Below are 21,243 nucleotides of genomic sequence, written 5' to 3' on the forward strand. Positions count from 1 at the left end.
CTACTGGAAGGTGATCTTAATATATACTGGCTATGTTAATTTAAATTTTATCAGTCCAATTCAAATTTTTACAACATTTTAAAATGTACTTAGGATTAGTTTGTTGATACTTTGGCTAACCAGCTGTCCCTCCATATAAAATAATCTATATTGCTGCCTATGGAGCACTATTAACTTCTAAATATGTTTGACCTCCAATGGTTTGAGCCCTTCCCTCATTACATTACTGAGGACTACTAACTAATTCATGTTTTGTCTAACATTCTCTAAGCAACCTTTATAACCGCTTTTTTTCTGTGTGGCTTTTTTTTTTTAAAGATAAAAAGATGACACAAAATGTTACGTTAAAAAACATTAGAGTGGGAAACGGACTTGGCCCAGTGGTTAGGGCGTCCGTCTACCACATGGGAGGTCCGTGGTTCAAACCCCGGGCCTCCTTGACCCGTGTGGAGCTGGCCCATGCGCAGTGCTGATGCGCAAGGAGTGCCCTGCCACGCAGGGGTGTCCCCGCGTAGGGGAGCCCCACGTGCAAGGAGTGCACCCCGTAAGGGTAGCCACCCAGCGCGAAAGAAAGTGCAGCCTGCCCAGGAATGGCACCGCCCACACTTCCCGTGCTGCTGACGAAAACAGAAGCGGACAAAGAAACAAGACGCAACAAACAGACACAGAGAACAGACAACCGGGGGAGGGGGAGAATTAAATAAATAAATAAATCTTTAAAGAAAAAAAAACATTAGAGGGAGGAACCAGCAAGATGGTGGCAGAGTAAGAAGCTCCTAGAGACAGCTCCTGCTACAGGGCAGTTAGCAAACACCCAGAGCTCTCTGGAGCTGGCTGAAGCACCTGCTTGGGGCTCCAGGAGACCACAAGAGCACCCTGCAACGTCTTTGAAGGAGTGGAAGGAGGAGACTGCCCGTCTGCGGAGAAGACTTGTAAGTAGAGGCTCCACGCCGCCGAGGCCGGTGCCCATCCTCCACTGGAGGCACAAGCTGCCTCAGGAGCTGTTCCATGGCTGGAATCGAAAGCTCCACTTCCCAAAAACGTGGGAGGAAGAGACGGTTGGGCACCAATTTCAGCTACTGATGAGGAAATTCAGCAGGCTACAGTATAATCCTGAGAACAGCTAAAGTTTGAGCCTGTCCAAGCCAGAAAGAAGCCGGGAGCTGCCATCTTAACTCTGTGTCTAGCATGAGGGGAAGCAGGGCGAACTGAAAATCCCCAGTGCTGGTGGGGACTGGCTTCTTCCCATCCAGATAAGATTGCAGCTCCAGTCTAGGCCCCAGTGCCACCTCCAGCAGGGAGGAAGCTGAGGGGACCTGTGCCAGGCTCTCTGGGAAATTACTGGCCAAGCCACAGAGGCTGGTGATTATCCTACTCTGGTGGCACAAGCCGTCCCAGGAGCTGCTCTGTGACGGGAATTGGAAATTCCATTTCCCAGAAACAGGGGAGGAAGAGATGGTTGGCTGCCGATTTCGGCTACTGATTGGTAGACTTTGCTGGCTAAGAGATAACCCTGGGAACAGCTGGGGTGAGAACAAGCCCAGGTCAGAAAGAGGCCAGTAGCCACCATTCTGACACTACCCCCAGCCTGAAGGGAAGCCAGGCTGACTGAAACTCTCAGTGTCCTCAGGAACCAGTTTCTTTCACGTAGATCAGCCTACAGCCCTAGCCTAGCCTTCAGCCCAGCCTCTGGTGGGGTGGAGGCTGAGGTGCCCTGCACCAGCCTATACAGGTAACTGCAGGTAACTTTGGCTGGCATAGACTGAAAATCAGAAGTCTACCAGGATAACTGCGATCATCTGGGACCCGCACTGCATAGATTGCTGCCCACACCTCCAGCTCCATCCCCATCCCAGGCAGGGGAAACAGGGATGTGAAACTTCATCAGTCTCTCTGGGCAACTACAGTCCTGGCCTGTACATGGATTATTCCACATAGCTGTGATATTGTCCCTACCCCTGGCAAAGGAGAAAGTTGGAAGAAGCTTTGTTGATCCCTGGAGCAATGAGGGCAGCTTGAGTCTCCACAGCTTACAGCACCAACTACATGCTTGGCTCCTACTGCACAACCAGCAAGGGAGAAAGGATAGGAAGCCCTAAACTAAAGAGAAAAACTGCACCTAGAATACTCTAGTAAGCCAGATGCCAAGACACCAACAAAAAATTACAATCCACACCAAGAAACAGGAAGCTGTGGCCCAGTTAAAGGAACAAGATAAGCCTCCAGATGACATAAAGGAGTTGAGACAACAAATCATAGATGTTCAAACAAATCTCCTTAATAAATTCAATGAGATGGCTAAAGAGATTAAGGATATTAAGACATTGGATGAGCACAAAGAAGAATTTGAAAGCATACATGGAAAAATAGCAATCTTATGGGAATGAAAAGTGCAATAAATGAAATTTAAAAAACATTGGAATCATATAATAGCAGATTTGAGGAGGCAGAAGAAAGAATTGGTGAGCTTGAAGAAATGGCCTCTGAAAGTGAACATACAAAAGAACAGATGAAGAATAGAAAAAAATTGAACAAGGTCTCAGGGAACTAAATGACAGCAAAAGGTGTGCAAACATACATGTCATGGGTGTCCCAGAAGAAAAGGGAAAAGGGGCAGAAGGAATATCTGAGGAAATAATGGTAGAAAATTTCCCAACCCTATTGAAAGACATAGATATCCCTGTCAAAGAAGCACAACGTACTCCCATCCAAAAAAATCCGAATAGACCAACTCCAAGACAAATACTCATCAGAATGTCAGATGCCAAAGACAAAGAAAGGATTCTGAGGGCAGCAAGAGAAAAGCAATGCATAACATTTAAGGGATATCCCATAAGATTAAGTGCTGATTTCTCACCAGAAACCGTGGAGGCAAGAAGACAGTGGTTTGATATACTTAAGATACTACAAGAGAAAAACTTCCAGCCAAGAATCTTGTATCCAGCAAGACTGTCTTTCAAAACTGAGGGTGAGATTATAATATTCACAGGTAAACTGAAACTGAGAGAATTTCTAAGCAAGAGATCAGATTTTCAGGAAATACTAAAGGGTGTGCTAGAGCCTGAAAAGACAGAAGAGAGGGGCCTGGAAGAGAGTCTAGAAATGAAGATTATATCAATAAAATTAACAAAGTGTCAAAAGAGTGGCGAAAATAAAATATGACAGATGAAAGTCAAATAGGAATAAACTTAACTAATGATATAAAGCGCTTGTATTCAGAAAACAGCAGCTCAATGTTAAAGCAAATCAAAAAGCCCTAAATAACTGGAAGAACATTCCATACTCATGGATTGGAAGACTAAATATCATCAAGATGTCAATTCTACTCAAATTGATATACAGATTTAATGCAATCCTGATAAAAATTCCACCAGCATTAAAGAAAAAATTGAAAACACAATCATTAAATGTATTTGGAAGGGTAAAGGGTCCTGAATAGCCAGAAACATTATAAAAAGGAAAAGGGAACCCTCATCTCCAGACTTTAAATCATAATATCTACCTATAGTGGTAAAAACAGCACGTTACTAGCCTAAAGATACACACAATAGACCAATGGAACCAAATTTATGGTTCAGAAACACCCTCACAGTTATGGTCAAGTGATTTTTGACTAGCCTGTCAGAGTCACACAGCTCGGGCAGAACAATCCATGCAACAAAAGAATTGGACATCCATAGCTGAAAGAAGGAAAGAGGACCCCTATCTCACACCTTATCCAAAAATTAACTCAAAATGGATCAAAAAACCAAAAAATAAAAGCAAGAACCATAAAACTTCTAAAAGAAATTGTAGGAAAATATCTTCAAGACCTGGTGGTAGATGGTGGCTTCTTAAAGGAGATAAGAAAAGAACTGAGTAGACTACTGATATTTAATGTATGTAGAAGTTTTAATTAGCTTTACTGTAAAATTGCGGAAATGTATAGAGTGGATGGTAACACACAGTAACAGCTAGTTTATAAATGGGGATATGACTGAAAATGGTAGTCTAGTTATGTAAATGCCAGTTGACAGAATGCTAGAGAATAATCTAGGAAGTGGATAGCACAGTAAACCAAGAGGTGGATGAGAATTGTGGTTGATGGTACAGATGCAAGAGTGTCCTTTGTTAGCTAGACCAAATGTATATCACTACTGCAGGGTGTTGGGAATGTGGAGAAGCATGGGAAAAATACAGCTGAAGTGACCTATGGACTGTGGTTAGCAGTAATAATATTCTTGCATCTATGTGAAAGATGTACTGTGTTGATACTGAGGCAGTATGGAAAATGTGAGCCAAATATACACTATGGACATGGCAATAATCAGATGATATTATTTTATCTGTAGCAAATGACACATCACATTGTGGTGTGTTGATGGAGGGGTGTTGTTTGGGAATTCTGCACCTGTGCATGATCGTTTTATAAGTTTACAACTTCTGTCATAAAAAAAGTATATTTAAAAAATAATAATAGGGTAGGTTGGGGGGAGAAACACACCAAATATAAGAGAAGGACAATGATTAGTAGTAAGATTTTGACAATATTCTTTCATAATTTTTAACAAACGTCTCATGACAATGCAAGGTGTTGGTGGAGGGTTGATGTTTGGGACCCTGTATGATGTTATGCATGTTTGCTTTGTAAGTTCACAACTTTTACTATACACTTGTTTATGTATGTTCATACATAAATGATATAAAGATAATAATAGGATTGGTTAGGGGGAAAATACTTTGTTTAGTAGTAATATTGACAGTGCTTTTTAATTATTAGTTAAAAAGGTTTAAAAACAATGCAAGTTATTGGTGGTAGCATGAGATGTTATATATGTTTGCTTGATGTTATATGTTTGTTTTGTAAGTTCACAACTATTATACACTTATGTATGTTTATGTATGAGTGATATATTTCAATAAATTTTTTAAAAAAACAAAAAAATATAAGAGGTTCCGATATACCCTAATCTGCACCCCAACCCCACTCCTCCCACATCAGCATCCCCTTTCATCAGTGAGGCACATTCACTGCACTTTATAACTTTTTCTTTAATAAATTTTCTTCCAAGCTGAGTTTGATTGAAAAGTTTGAGAAACAAATCCTCATCACAGTATTATAATGATGAATTTTATTATGATTAAAACTGGATTTATAAACTATCAATAAACTCCATTGTACTGTTTTAGTCCTTTGTAAACTTGGTAATATAAATTTTTTTAAATGAACATTAACAGCTTTAGATAAATGTAGAGCTAACTGGCAAGTCATTAATAGAAAGATTTTATTTGGTCTAACATTGTGATAACTTCATATTTCTGTTTATAGCAAATTAAATAAATAATTAAACTTTGATATACCTTTAACAAGTACGTTCTGGAGGATTTTTTTAAAAAGCACTGTACCACTTGAAATTTAAGTTACAAAAACAGTTAAGAAAACATGCCTTTTTACGAATGCAATTATATTAAATGTACTTATCAAGAGTGGAATACAGAATGGTTTGGAAAAAGTCTAAATGCTGCCCAAACAATTCCAATTTTAAAACTTGACAAATTCATCATGTACAAAACTGTCATTCAATGCTAAGTAATTTTTTCCCCTCCCTTCCTTCTTGGGGGAGGTAGGGAGAGGGAGCTATTTGTAAAACTTTGCCTAAAATTGTGTCTTTTTCAAGAGACTTAAGTCTGGGTTAACATTGTAGCCATTGGTTTTCATGGAAACCTTTGCCATTATGGCAGAATTTGCTCTTTCCTTTTCTGTAACTTATTTAGAAATAGTAGTTTCTAAGAAATTGTATGAATAAAGTTACTTTGGTGAAAAAACAGTACAAACTGATTTTTTGTACTGACTAATCAATTTGGTCTATCCACAAACAATTCTGGGGGCTCTGAGAGTTCTCCCAGCAGGGCTGTGAGGATTACAGGCCATATGTATGTCTAGCACAGTACACTGCACACACTTCCAAGGTCATTAGTTGCTGTCATTGCCATGATTTTGACATTTGAGAAATCATAGTAGGAAGAAAGCATTGAGTGATGCCCTAATCAGACCAGAAAGGGACAGCCTAAGTTGGTCACGGTATTAGAGAGAGTCTGCAGAGTGGCATATTCTATTAATGGGTGTAAGGGAAACCATGAGCCTAACACAGGATAAGGAAGTACTATCAGACTTTTTGGTGAGAAGTTTAGTTACTTTAAAAGTTATTCATCATACACTTTACATTTCCATTTTTTATAGGAATTTACTTTTCATTGTGGGACCTAGGTACAATTGAAGTGTTCAATCCAAATCAAACTCTGATGGATATATTTTGTCTTTTTAGGACAAGGTACCTACTTAATGACAGTGTCAAATGTCAGAGTTTTTGTGGATAAATAAAGGTTTATAAATATGTTGGTATTTTATGACTTTTCCTAATAGAGACTGAAGACTGATAAACTCATAGAGGCTTGGTGGTCATAATGAATATACTTTGTATCTTTTCTCCTGTTCTAAGGTATTTTATTAATTTGGAGACAAAATAATATAGTAGGGTCTTCTCACTGACCGAAGTAACCATAGTATAGGTCAGATTTCACTGATACCTGTAAGTGACCAAAATCAAGTTACAAACGTAGGGGGAAGGGTGAGGAGGTGGGAGGGATATAGCTGTGAAAGAGCAGACTAGCATGATATGATAAGGGAAACGGCTGAAAATCCGACAGTGCTTTAATATTACAGGGCTGCTTAACCATGACTTGAAAACCAGAATAATCTCACAGGTGAAAAATTACCACCTCTCATATTAATGACACTGAAGAGAAAAAAATTAGTCAGGGATTTCACTGATAGGTTACAAGTATTAGGCAAAAACAGAGAAAGAAGCAGCCAAATATAAAGCAGTAATAAAAAACAAAATTAAGACATTATCAAACTATAATTCTAGGTCTCAAAACATGGAACACTTCAATTTAAATTAAAATCTTGCCAAAAAACCTCAAATTACCAATTTTAGTAAAAATATCAATATACATATAAATCAGATATTGATACACATATGAATAATGCAAATAGATTTACAAAGATGTAATTTTGGCACTTTTACTGGATTTTTAAAGAAAGTGAATACAAGTATCTTTGCACACAAATTCTCATTCTGGAGAAACAGGATGTAGAATTAAAAGGTGCAAACATCTCCCTTCTTAAAAATAACATTGAAACAGATAACTTTACCTGCTTGTCAAAGTCATTTTAGTTTCTACCAATTACACCTGATTATCCACTTTAAGTACAAGTGTCATTTGGCCAGAGGTCCATAAATAATATGAACAGTTTCAATGTAGAAATCTTAAAAGTCCTCAAGGGAAATATTGCTCAGTAGATAAATTCTCCTGGAATTTCTTGTAGCAAAGGCTCCTCAAATTTAAATCGTTTAGAAATGGCCTTTTGCTCCGTTTTCTCTTTTTCAGACTGTCTGCATTGTCCTAAAGTATATGAAGTAACTACAATTAATTCCTCTGTTACAACTGATTCTTCTGTTTCTGGTTTCTCCATTTCTGATTTACTTTCAGGCATGGAATCACATTCTTGGAGGGCACTTGTTTCTTCTAATGCACCTTTCATCTTGAAAGAAGGATCTTGAATACTGCTCTGTGTCAACCAGGGATGTATTAGGCATTCTTCAGCAGTGGCTCGATCTCTGTATGAAAATAAACATTCATATACAGTTAAAGCTGGTAAAAAGTTAGAGCATAAGATCTTTGTAGAGCAAAAATCTTTTCCCAAATAAAACTAGAAGCTTTGACATTTGCATTCAACTCCCCACAATGCTGAAAAATATTTTAAGTAAATTATCTTTAAAAACTCCTCTTGAAAGTCCAAGGACAGATGGAAAATATCTGTTAGGGATTAACTGTTATTTCACTGTCAATTCTACTATAAATTATGAGTCTCATTCACAACATGATACATTTGTAATTACATTAATTTTGAAAAACTTAAAAATCCATTATACTCACATGTAGTTCTCATTTTCTAAAAATATTTTCATATTTGCTTTTTTCTTTCAACAGATATACTACACCATGAGTTTCATGTGATATTATGCCTACATTTTCATGTTTTCATTTTGGTATTTAGGTTTTTTCACTGCTTTTGTTTGGAACAGATTACTCACTTAAAAACTGACAAAGATCAATATTAACTAATACTTACTCAGGTTTCTTAACTAAAAGTGACTTGATGAAGTCAATAGCTGAATCGGACACAGTATCAAATTCTTCCTCAGAAAAACTTAAATTCATCTGTGAGATATTCAAGAATGTTTCTTGTTTATTATCACCTAAGAAGGGTGATATCCCTGTAAGCATGACATATGTTAGCACTCCAATGCTCCTAAAGCAGAAAGAAATTTTTTTAAAAATTAGCACATAATATATTAATTTTGTGAAACTAATTTGATTAACTTTTCTCAGATAACTCTTACCACATATCTGTTGCCATGCTGATAGGATCATAGCTAAGAATTTCAGGAGCTAGTTTAAAAACAAAAAACAAAAAACATTTCATTAAAAAAAATTCTAATTTGCTATTAGGTTAAAAAAAATTTATATAAGCACCACAGATTATGAGACACTATCAAAGTGTGTGCCTAATATATAAAACTGTTTTTCTCTGAAGTTGAACAAATGTAAGTTAATACTACAAAATGCTAGTATCAGACAAAAAAAACTCAACGTTTTATACTAAGTAGGCCAGACATAGAGTGATTCCATTTATATGAAATGTAAATATAAATCAGTTTATAAAGATGAATGAGATTAGTGTCTATGTAGATCTAAGGAAGGAATGCTAAGGGGTATGGAATCTTTCTTTTCGGAGTAATGAAATTGAACAACATTGTGATTATACTAAAAGCCATTGATTATACACTTTGGACAGACTAGCCAGAAAAAGCAGCTATACAATGGGGGAAGCATACATAGATTAAGAGGTGAAAAATTTTGTTTGTCTGTTCTCTGTTTATTATTATTGAAATAATGAAAATGCTCTAATAATGACTGAAGTGATCAGCACACAACTATGTGATTATACCAAATACCACTGACTGTACGCTTTGGATGAACTGGGCTTTATTAATATGTATCAATAAAATTTGTTTAAAAAAATTGTGTGCCTAAATGAAATAAACATATAAATTGGATTAACATGAATTACTATAAAGTCTAACTAGATGTTTGTAATTTTCACACCACCATGCTCTATTAAGTTCTAGTATTTCAAAAATGACCACTGACAATTTTTTATACTTTCCTCTTTTCACACCTTCTAGCCAATCAAGCATGGTATCTAACAGAATTTATCTTTTAAATCTTTCTCAAATCCAGTCACAGAGTACTCTTCTTCCCCACTGCCCACCCTGGCCCGCTGCACTTTCCCTTCCGACTTGGATAAATGCCTGTTCAGGGGTTACTTGCTCCTTGTCCCACCTTTGGTCTATTTTCTATGTTGCAGTCAGAGGAAGCTTTTATTAGGTTGATGCAAAAGGAACTGTGGTTTTGGACCACGAATTTTAAATCATTATGACAGGCTCAGACACATCTTTATTAATCAAAATAGGAACCATTACAATCAACACATTTTTTGCCAACGAGAAATAAGTTTGCTTATTCCTGTAGTGTAAAAATCTGTGTTTTGGGATTCAACGAACTCTTGGAAAGCATTTTCTGTATCCTGCTGGTTGTGGAAGCATTTTCCCTTCAAAAAGTTGTAAGATGCTTGAAGAAGTGGTAGTCAGTTGGCGAGAGAGGTCAGGTGAATATGGCGGATGAGGCAAAACTTCATAGTTTTATTGGTTCAACTTTGAAGTGTTGGTTGTGCGACATGCGGTCAGGCATTGTCATGGAGAAGAATTGGGCCCTTTCTGTTGCCTGATGGCAGCTGCAGGCGTTGCCGTTCTCAGTGCATCTCATCGATTTGTTGAGCATACTTCTCAGATGTAATGGTTTAACTGGGCTCCAGAAAGCTGTAGTGGCAGCAGACCACCAAACAGTAACTATGATCTTTTTTTGGCGCAGGTTTGGCTTTGGGAAGTGCTTTGGAGCTTCTCGGTCCAACCACTGAGCTAGTCATCACTGTCTGTTGTACAAAATCCACTTTTCGTCACACATCACAATCCAATCAAGAAATGGTTAGTTGTTGCATAGAACAAGAGAAGACGACACTTCAAAACGATTTTTTGATTTTCATTCAGCTCATACGGCACCCACTTATCGAGCTTTCTCACCTTTCCAATTTGCTTCAAATGCTGAACGACCGTAGAATGGTCGATGATGAGTTCTTTGGCAATTTCTGGTGTAGTTTGAGAGGACAACTTCGATGATTGCTCTCAATCGGTCATTGTCAACTTCCGATAACTGGCCACTATAGTCCTCATCTTCAAGGTTTTTGTCTCCTTTGCAAAATGTTTTGAACCAATGCTGCACTGTACTTTTGTTAAGCAGTTCCTGGGCCAAATGCATTGTTGATGTTGTGTGTTGTCTCTGCTGCTTTATGACCTATTTTGAACTGAAAAAAAATCACTCGAATTTGCTTTTTGTCTAACATCATTTCCATAGTCTAAAATAAATATAGGGAAGCAGACTTGGCCCAATGGATAGGGTGTCTGCCTACCTCATGGGAGGTCCGTGGTTCACACCCCGGGCCTCCTTGACCCATGTGGAGCTGGCCCATGCGCAGTGCTGATGCGCACAAGGAGTGCCGTGCCACGCAGGGGTGTCCCCCACATAGGGGAGCCCCACATGCAAGGAGTGTGCCACGTAAGGAGAGCCGCCCAGCGCGAAAGAAAGTGCAGCCTGCCCAAGAATGGCACTGTACGCATGGAGAACTGACACAACAAGATGATGCAACAAAAAGAAACACAGATTCTTGGTGCTGCTGATAAGGATAGAAGTGGTCACAGAAGAACACACAGCGAATGGACACAGAGAGCAGACAACTGGGAGGGGGGGTGGATGGGTAGATAAATAAATAAATAAAATAAACAAATAGCAAGTAATAAGTCATTAGCAAAAAAATAAAGAAATGCACATTAAAATGATGTATAACATAACCACATTTATTTAAGAAGATATGCCAATATCAAATGGCAAATTTCAACAATGCAAAACTGTAATTACTTTTGCATCAACCTAATAAAATGTCCAGCCATGAACAATAAGTTGGTTAGCAAAATTAAAAAAAAAAATTGGGCATCCTCAGATGACTTGCATCACACACAAAGGCAATGAAACTGCATGTACAGAGTTGTGAGAAAAATAAAATGTGTTGATAATTAAATTGTTGTCACTTAAATATTAAGAAAATCCTCCTTGAAAAGAAAATTTACTCAGTGATATAATCCAGTCAACCAAAAGACTTCCCAAAAGTATACAAATAGGAAGGTTAGTGTATGAAAAGACCTGATCCATTATAGATCCAAAGACCAAAACACTGGTAATTACAATGAAAAACCAGAATGAAAATGTTCTAAATACAGAAAAAACTAAATATTCAAAATCATATTCATCACCGGTTTGTGGTAAAACCCCCACAGATCTGGAAGAAGAGACGGAGGAAATGTTATGTGTGCTAATCTCTTTTTTCAGGAAACGCTCAACCCTGCATCAATCCAACTCAATGCCTTGAATCACACTGCTTGCAATTTCTTTACCAATGGTTATTACCAACTTGAACTTCTTCCATCCACTGTCAAGAAATTCGGATGTTCTACTTATTAGGAAAACCTTCTCCTTTTCCTTTAGAAGTAATTCCTTCAAATTCTCATGGCCTCCCAGGAAAGGGATCACCAACTGGGTACCTTTCTTGGAAGTATTCACTTTTTTAAGTTAATCCAAAGGAATGAATTCTATAATGGTAGAATTTTAGTCTAATGTCAGATGTCAGACACTGCTATTGTTCACACTGTAAGTTAGTTACCTAACTGGAAGGTGATTCCTGACCCCAGGTACAAAATAGCCCACATTTAGGAATACTTACCCACATATTCAGGAGTTCCCATAATTTCTCTGAGCTCTTCACTATTCTCTATTATTCTCGAAAGGCCGAAATCAACTATCTTAATGTCACCCAAAGGAGATCCACTTGTCAGCAAAATATTCTGAGGCTAAAAAGATAATACCCCACCCCCCAAAAATCATGAAAACCATGATCATGTATTCCATAAAATACAAAAATTTCATCTGTGAAGAATCCAAAACGATTATGAAATTTAACAGTAAATACTGATTCATTATATAAATATTTTACTATGTATAAGGTACCAGGCCTTGTACACACCTTGCATTTTCAAACTTACTCAACTACACTACCTCCTCCCCAGCATATAAATATGCTTACATTCCTATCTTGAAAACCAAACTGAACCACATATATGTATCCCTCATGACTCTGCATCTCTTTCTAACTAGCACACTCCCTCCCTCCTTTTCCTTCAAAGCTCATCTCCTTGAAAACATGCTTATCTACACTTGCTATCACTTACCAATCCAGCTAAATCTAGATTTTACCCCTTCTACTGAATCTACCCACATTAAGGTCATCAATAATTTTCAATAACCAACAACCCACCAAATCCAATGGATGTCTTTCAGATGCTATTTTGCATGCAACGATTTTGGAGCATCTGGTATTGCTAGCTATCCCTGTGTTCTTAAAATTCCTCCTTTCCTTTCTTCCTCTTCTATCTCTTTCTCCCTCTATAGATCCCTCATTGTTTTATTTGACTTTTTTTCCTCAGTCCTTCTTTTAAATATTGGCATTGCTCAAAATTTCTCTCTGGTTGGCCCTCTTCTCCCACCACTCTATATCTGAGTAATTTCACCTACTCCCAAGCTTCAAGTGCCACTTATATTATGATGACTTCTAAGCCTTCTCCAGACTCATATAGCCAATTAAAATCAGATACTTTCATTTAGCCAAATATAACATACCTCAATTTCCCACTGTGTTATAGGATTTGAATTCAGGAAACATCTTTGGCAGAGGTGCTTCCTCCAACCCCACAAAACGATTCCTCTGTTCTATATTCCCAATCCCAATGGCCAAGCCAAACACTGGGAAATCATTCCAAAATGCTCCATCCCCTTCATTTTCATATGTAGTGAAATTACCAGCAATGCCAATTTTAGTTCCTAAATCTCAAAGTATCCCCTCTATCTTCACTTCTTACAGTGTGGGCTTTAATTATCTCTTACCTGGACCAATTCAACAGACTCCTGTTTCTAGTTTTTGCCATTTTCAATCCATCTTCCATTGTACAATGTAATAATCTTCCCATAATATAAACCTGATCATGATACTCCCCCGCCTGGCTGTTGCTCATCACCAACAGACACACTCTCATAGGAGAAAGGGATAAAAGATATGTACCATAGTGTGCAAGGGCTACTCAAAGCCATGGGATCAATGATTGATAAGGCTAACAGGCCTGGGGTCATTTTTATCCAGTTAAAAATAATGTAAGACATTTTTACATAAAACACCACGCAGATATATTATGGATTACAATGTAAAATTCACTAAAATTTTTCAAATAAAATATGAGATTTGAAAGAAGAATTTGTGTTTTCTTCAGAAACGGTCTACTTTTACCGTCTTTTGCTATTAAGGGTAATTCCAAAGGTAAGTTGCAAAGCATTGGTACTGACAAATTACAAATACCTCCCAACAGCACTAGAATGTTTTATGATCTGGCCCTTATTCCTTTTTGAGATTAATCTCCTGTCACTGCTCCTAAAAACAATCTGTGTTTCAAATCAATTTATAATCCCTAAACAAGACATACACTCTCACATCTTATGCCACTGTACGTGCATTGCCTCTGCTCAGAAAGCCCTCCCTTTCTTTGCCTAATACATTTTTTTCATCATGCACTCACAATATACCAATGTTCTTTCTCTCTTTCTCAGAGAAACTGAGTCTCACTAGCCATCTTTTAGTCTCTCACACCTGCCATGTTCTCTCTCAAACCTGGAACTTTATATATGGTATATGCTTTGCTCAGAATACATTTTTTTCTATTCTATACCTAGCGTCCACTGGGTGAGAAGACTAGGATGGCAGTGAGGGAAATTATAACTGTTTTCAACAATGTGGAGCACTACAATGCTCTATGAGGACTGAGGCCCAGAACTGATAACTGTCATCAATTCCCAATGACCAGTGCCTAGCACACAGAAGCACACATTCATATCTGCTAAGTGACTGGAGAAATGTGACCATTAAATAAATGTAAAGGGTGCCTATCATGGGTTAAGAATTGTGGTACTATGAGTATTAAGTCCCTTCTGACAGAGTCATAATGAGAAGAGAAAACAGATGGACCTATGAGGCTCAACTAAGTGTTCCGCATTATAAGTGCTTTTGGTAGTAGTATATACAAAGTGCTAAGGCAATGAGGGGGATTAATTCTGCCTTGGAGAATCACAGAGGAGATATGTGAGCACACCCTGAAGCAAGAAAAGGATTTCACACTTATTCAACAAAATTTTATTGATTGCCCACTGAGGTAATGCCTTGAGGAAATAGCAGAAACAAGGCATGAGTTCCCTGTTCTTGTGGAGCCTTACATTCCAATGGGAATAAAAGGACAAATAAGTGCAAATAAATGACATAGGCTCAGGTAGTTTAAATTCTGTAGAGAACAGAGAGTAGGATAAAGGATGAGAGTGCCTGCTAGGTGTGCGTGTGCATATTTGTACTCTTTGATATAGGATAGTCAGGGAAAACTACTATGAGAAACCAACATTTGAGGAAAGAACAATATTAAGAAGCAGTCAGTGGTGGCAGACTATCTTGGGGGTAGGATAGGCAGAGAGCATCCCAGGCAGAAGGATGAGCAAGTATAAAAATCCTTAAGGCAAAGACAAGCTGCCATGGGAAGAAACAACTAGAAGTCCAGTGCAGTTGGAGAATACCATGAAGTGAAAAGGGTGAGAGTATGGTTAAGACATAAGCTTAGAAAGGAAATGGTGGGGGGAAGGGGTGGGAATCACTGGGATTTTAGGTCCTTCTGGGAAAAAATGGGAGAAAGCCAGAGGGGAGACAAAGGAGATTCCAGGGAAATTAAGCGGCGCATGCAAAAATATCCAGGTGAGCCAATGTATATCATAATGTGTCAGTTATTCTCCAATACAAGAAATGTGGCCGGAAATGGCATTCTAAGGAATGTGCCTTTATCCTGTTTTAAAAGTATGGAGCACGGTGAGGAAAGAGAGGGGAGATATGACGAAGTATGAAACAAAAAAGAAGAAAGAAATTCCATACATTACAATGTTAAAATCTACAGGCATAGTGACTGATTATGTGTAGTAGTAGGAAGAATGACATGCTTATGTTCTCACTTGATATAGCCAGGTCATCGAGAAAGGACAATTGGTTCAATTTTGAATCCCCAGAATCTGTGGTACCCGAAGGACATCCAGGTGGAGATGTCCAATAGACAGCTGGAAATTCAGTATGGAGAGAATGCAAGGCTTGGGAGACAGCTTTTGGAGGTCAATAGCATATAGGGAAGATGACAACCATGGAGGTAAACAAGGAAAAGAGTATATGTTGAGAAGGGGGCCAAGATGAATTTTGGCTGATAATTATACTTAAGCGGTAAGAACAAGAGTTATTAAGGAGATGAAGAAATAGCAATCTGAGAGACAGGATAAGAACCTAGGGACAATGTAGTAAGAAATGCAGGAAGAAGAGGGCAGTAAAACAGGGCATTGGAAGAATAAGGGCTAAGAAGAGGCCACTGAAAATAGCAAACAAGCTTTGAGACAGTAATGTTTCATAAAATGGTGGGAGAATAAGCTAGATTACAATAGGTAAAGAAGGAAATTGAAAGGCTAAGTGATATTTTTGTAACAGGTCACTTTGGTTTTAATATCTTGATACCCTCTAAGCAAGTGTTACCCAAGAAAAATGTAATGTGAGTCAAATATGTAATTTTAAATGATAAAAGAAGGGACTATAGTATATAGTTAGTAGTAATGCTTCAGTATGTGTTCATCAATTGTAAGAAATCTACCACATTAATGAAAGATACTGTTAATGTGGGAAAGTATGGGAGGGGAAGGAGGTAGGGCATTTGGGGATCCCCTATATTTTTAATGTAAAATTTTCATAATCTAAAACTTCTTTTTAAAAAATCCTTTCATCATGAAAAAAAGGACTGAGTGAGGACGCTCAATTTACTGATCATTATTAGAATAAATTTCTCCTTTCAATGATAAAATTATTGTAGGCTTTGGTCAAGTCACATCTTCTCTTTACTAATTAGCTTCTAGATATTTCTTCAGAAACAACCTATGCTACATATGCATCATGGATATGAATAGGATATGCATCATGATATGAATACTCAAGACTGAGTTCTCAAGATACCTTTAATTTTACTAATGAAACTAAGAACATGTCAGTTATTCAAATTAGATCGGAGGAGTTTGGCTGAGTGAAATATATTCATCATTGAACATGGTTTGTCCTTTTTAGTATATACAAAATACCAAGTACAGTATTGCTAAGAGGAAATTTTTACTGAATCTCCTTAAGATTCATGTGCAGTATAACAGACACATTCTGTGAATGTTCTTAAATACCATTTGTTCCTTTAAAATAGCTTAAATATTTTCTTTTAAATTTTGTTTACACTTTATATTCCCAAGGAAATGTTTTCTATAGCTGCCATACAAAGGGTAACTGGTTTAGTGGTAACGAGTGGGACCAAAATTATTAGTTTTACTATATTAGAAATCCAGATCCAGTTATATGCCTCCATGATCTACCAAAGTAGGGACATTCTGAAAATGAAAATCAGTTGAGAGAGAGGTTGCTAGAAAAATGCATTTCTCATAAAATTAGAGATGATACATGGAATTTCGCTGTTAATGTTTTTAGGTAGCCCCTACCAACTGTACCCTGTTTCGACCACAGCAATTTAAAAAAAAATAGAATTTAGCCCTCTAAATAAAATATAGGTACAATTAGATCTCTGTCAATTTGATGGTGAACTATACCTGATTCAAATAAGCTGAAATATATGTGCTGAGAACAAAGAGAAGAAATACCTCAGAATGTACAGTTTGCATAAGCCACCTTCTAGGAAATCAAGTTCATGATAAAGAAGTAGTGGCACACAATACTTAATTCTATTTAAATTAATACGAATCCCAGGTGGTAAGAGAAAGAAGGCCAATGGGGACTTAACGACAGTGGAATTAAGAGGAAATTGTAGACAGTCCTCAAATAGACAATGGTTATCTTTCTAAAGTCTGTTTTCTCTCCTTCATGGGGAATTTTTAATTTATCTTAGTATTGTCACCTTTGTCCATAATCCATTTAACATTTACTGAACTATCACCAAGATAAAGTTGAAGTTATTATGCTTAATAAGGCTTAACGTATCATAAAGTTTTAACCTTTTATCAGGCAAAAAAGCTAAATTGAATTTTTTTTATTAGAACCCAGTTTCTAGTTCCTAGTCTGCTCTACTTTTTACCACACATATAACAGGGCAGACAAGTTAACTGAATTGTTGAAAGACCTAACTAGAAGACCATTTGAAGACAAAAAGCAATGGATTTTAAGACTGGATTTCTTTGTGTTATTTTTTGGTGGGCCCTTCCCCTAAAAGATAAAAGCAGGCCACTTTACTGAATGACTAATACACTAAATTACTGAGTCTCTGTGGGAGTTTTAGTTTTGCCTTCACTTTGTTTGAGTTGTTTTTCCTCAGATTTGTCAGTCCTGTAACATTTAACATGCCTACAAGTGGGCATTCCCATCAATCACAAAAGTTTATTGTCCTTTCTATTTTTATAGACTTATAAATACTTCTAATCTGCATCTGCTACTCCTCAAAGAATTTCCCATACTCATTTCCAGGAAAGCAGTCTTTGACAAACTGATCATTCAGGATCTGACAATAAACTGACTAATGTATTTTCCAATGAATCAATTATCTCTTTTATGGGAGCAATTATAATAGTTCTTCGAACTTAGACCATCTTTCCCAGGACAGGAATTAACGATTATAATCAGATTGGGGATTAAACGGTCTACTAATTCAAAGTTACCCTATTTATTGGGCTTGTCAACTGCCACAGAATTAAAATATAGGAAAATATATTTAGTTTTGAAGTAATGTGGGGAAATGATCTTTTTTATAGCTTAGTCTTTCAAGATCTTATAGGGAAAAAAAGGCCTTACAGACACTGAGAGTCAATATTATAAGCATAGCTTTTCACTGGACCAACAGCTATTAAAGGTATAAGACAGTGGACTCTCTTTACAAAGACTCTGAGAAGCCTTTTGGTAGGAATCATTCCCAACTACAATGCTGCTACACCCACTCCATCTCAGTCCTTGCCCCTGCAGCTGTTCCCTGAGAGGCAATTCTGACTGCACATATGGGAAGTGTGAGGGCAGGAGAGAGGCAGAGAACTCGGCCTGCCACGTTGGGTCTAGGAAACCCAGAGTCCAGTTTCCAACATGAAAGGCCCACAGTCATTATCATTGTCATCAAGGCCTCTAGTAAACCTGGAAGGAACGCTGTACCAAACGTATTGAGGAGACAAGAATAGGATTTTATACTGAGTGTATTGGGGAGAAAGGGATGTAATTTCCTTGTAAATACACAGTTGAACCTGGTTTTCAAGAATTTAATATTCACCTTTAACTGCTTTCAAGTAACATCAAAGGTCCATGACACACAGTTATTGGCAACCTGTCTGACTTGCTACTTAATTGGTAGCTTAATAATACTCATAAGTTGAAAGCTCATTTTCTATAGGTACAATGTTGTTTAAATCAGGGTCTGTTCCTGGAGACACTTGTTACATCATAAAACGAGTAAATTATAAAAAGTTAAAACAAGTATATGACTTTACAAAGTTAAGTGTGAAAAACCCAATATGAAAAATGATACAGTACAAACATTTACTTTGGGAATCCTGCATGGGCAATACTAACTGAGGCTTCTTAAATATGGGTGGTCAAGTCTGGACTAAAGAGACCATTTTTTCCTGGACAGTGTTCCCAAGAAGAATCTTTGAACTTTTAGTACATATAATAGTCTAAATGGAAAAAGCCAAGCCCTAGTTGCTCGCCCATGTTATGAAGGATTTTAGGTAGGTGATTTCAAAGGCCACTTCAACATTAACATCCTGGGACTGCACATGGGTGCATATATGTCCACATTTGCCTTCAAAACAGGCCTCTGTAACTAGTGTGGCTACTGTGCCACACTGTCCATTTCAGCCATTGTGCTATAAATTTAATATCTTTGAGGAAAGACAATTTATATAATGAAATTAAATTGACATCTTAAAGAAGAGAATAAGAAAGCTTCCAAATTATCTTATTTCTTCTGTAGGAAACTAGTACTTAAGAGAACATCTATTATCCTTCTACCTGATTTCCTTAAGAGTATTCCTTCATGCAGTAATAACTAAGAATTATTATTTATACAGTACAGTAGACTTAAGTATTAAGGAATGTGCAATAACAGTAGTATTTCTCAAAGTGTAGTCCTTGGACTCACAGCATCAGGATCGCCTGGCAACTTGATACAAATGCAAATTCCTGGCCCTACCCAGGGTTGGAGCCTAGCAATCTGTTTTAACAAGCACTTCTGGGTGATTCTGATACATACCAAATTTTGAAAATCACTGCCGTAAAGCCTCTCCTTTCTATTAGAGGGCCTACTATAGCAAAGGCTAAAGTATATCAGTAGATGTGCAGTGAGATAAGGGTGCAGAATTTCAGATTAGGAAAGCTTGTTTTGGGTCCAGGGGTTTCAGCCTTCTCAGGTTACCTTCCTTCCTAATCTCATTTCTGTGGGCTGATAAGGCTATCTTTGTTAAGTGGAATGAACATTAGGAACTGTGAGAGTCACTGTGGTGTGTTCTATGCTTGAGACTGTTTAATTTCCCCACAGCCACACTTACACTTGATATGAGAACAACCATCAGAGAATCAGCAGGGGTCTTTTCCATCACAGATGCCTGAAGGAACAGACTAAGAATATAAATGCTAAGGAGTATACTAAGAATACTCATAGTGGACAATTTACTGTGTGCCACTGAGCACCCGTTCTCTATTCTTCTGGAAATAAAATCAGTTTAGGAATTCATCCCTTCTCAGTCCATGTGAAACACTAGGCAAGGGGAGTGGAAGGAGGTGTGAGTGGGCCACCTTACCACACAGGCCAGGAGGCCCTGGATTCCAACCCTGGACCTCCCATATGGTAAGTGGATGCTCTATCAGTTGAGCCATATCTGCTTCCTGATGTATAGCTCTTTGTGTTTTCTTTCCTCCCTTCCTTTCCTTGACAATTTAAAATAAGAAATCTACCTGACTCTAATCTCTTCCACTTTCTAATTTATTCTATTTACTGCTGACTGCTTAATATTCCTGCAAAATGCTTTACAAATCTTCATTTTTTCTGCATGATATTTGAAACCCCTGGAATCTGTCTTTTTCTCAACTTGTAGTATTGCTTACCTGATCTCCCAATTTCAGTGAAACTCTCCCATTTATTTTTCCCCCAAATACATCATAAGGATTCCTACCTCTTGTAATTTTATTCTTCTCTACCTATTTAAATTTTAACTTTTTGAAGGCCTAACTCAAGTCTTACCTCTTCCAAGACTTCACCTATCCTAGTAATATTCTCTGAGTTTTTTTTGTATTGTATTATTATTTATCTTTCTATGTATACACATGTACATAATATCTCTGAAGAAAATAATTGGTTAGAGGAGTGTCAAGTCTCAACTCTTATATTCCTGCTACCTGATAAAATAGGCAAACTTGATAAATGAAAAAAAATCACCGTTAAATATTTTATATCTGCAGTGTCATTCTCTATCAATCTCAAAACTGTAATCAGATCTTACCTTCAAATCAAGATGAACTACATCATGAGCATGTAAAAAGTGAACACCTTCTAAAATCTGCCTCATGAGCCTTTGAACATCTTTTTCTTTAAAGGCTTCTTCCCTGTCTGCAACACACTGGTCAAAGATTTCACCTCCAGCAGCACTACAGAATGAAAGAACACATATTAAGTATAAGGAAAATAACTACTATTTAAAAAATCTAGCCTTATTTGTTCTTAACATCTATACACACTAAGGTTTTTTGTTTTTTTTTTAGGTATGGGGGCCAGGACCTCATTATGTGGGAAGCCAGCACTCAAGCACTGAATCTAGCAACTCAGCTTCCCTGAG

The 21,243-nt window shown here is 37.4% G+C and overlaps 2 protein-coding genes across 2 annotated transcripts in view; one reads left to right on the top strand and one right to left on the bottom strand.

The window, feature by feature from the left end:
- COA1 (cytochrome c oxidase assembly factor 1) overlaps positions 1-7,623 on the top strand; it is a 135,785-nt gene extending 128,162 nt beyond the window's left edge. Inside the window, exon 7 of the mRNA XM_023583221.3 lies at positions 7,534-7,623. Within this exon, the coding sequence (XP_023438989.1) occupies positions 7,534-7,573 (40 nt within the window). The 3' untranslated portion in view covers positions 7,574-7,623. The remainder of the gene's footprint in view (positions 1-7,533) is intronic.
- STK17A (serine/threonine kinase 17a) overlaps positions 5,097-21,243 on the bottom strand; it is a 31,473-nt gene continuing 15,326 nt past the window's right edge. Inside the window, exons 3-7 of the mRNA XM_004449087.5 lie at positions 20,911-21,055; positions 11,999-12,125; positions 8,448-8,496; positions 8,177-8,356; positions 5,097-7,661 (exon numbers count right to left, since the gene is read on the bottom strand). Of these exons, the coding sequence (XP_004449144.1) occupies positions 7,337-7,661; positions 8,177-8,356; positions 8,448-8,496; positions 11,999-12,125; positions 20,911-21,055 (826 nt within the window). The 3' untranslated portion in view covers positions 5,097-7,336. The remainder of the gene's footprint in view (positions 7,662-8,176; positions 8,357-8,447; positions 8,497-11,998; positions 12,126-20,910; positions 21,056-21,243) is intronic.

This window comes from Dasypus novemcinctus, chromosome 5 (genome assembly GCF_030445035.2).
Source record: "Dasypus novemcinctus isolate mDasNov1 chromosome 5, mDasNov1.1.hap2, whole genome shotgun sequence".
Lineage (NCBI taxonomy): Eukaryota > Metazoa > Chordata > Mammalia > Cingulata > Dasypodidae > Dasypus > Dasypus novemcinctus.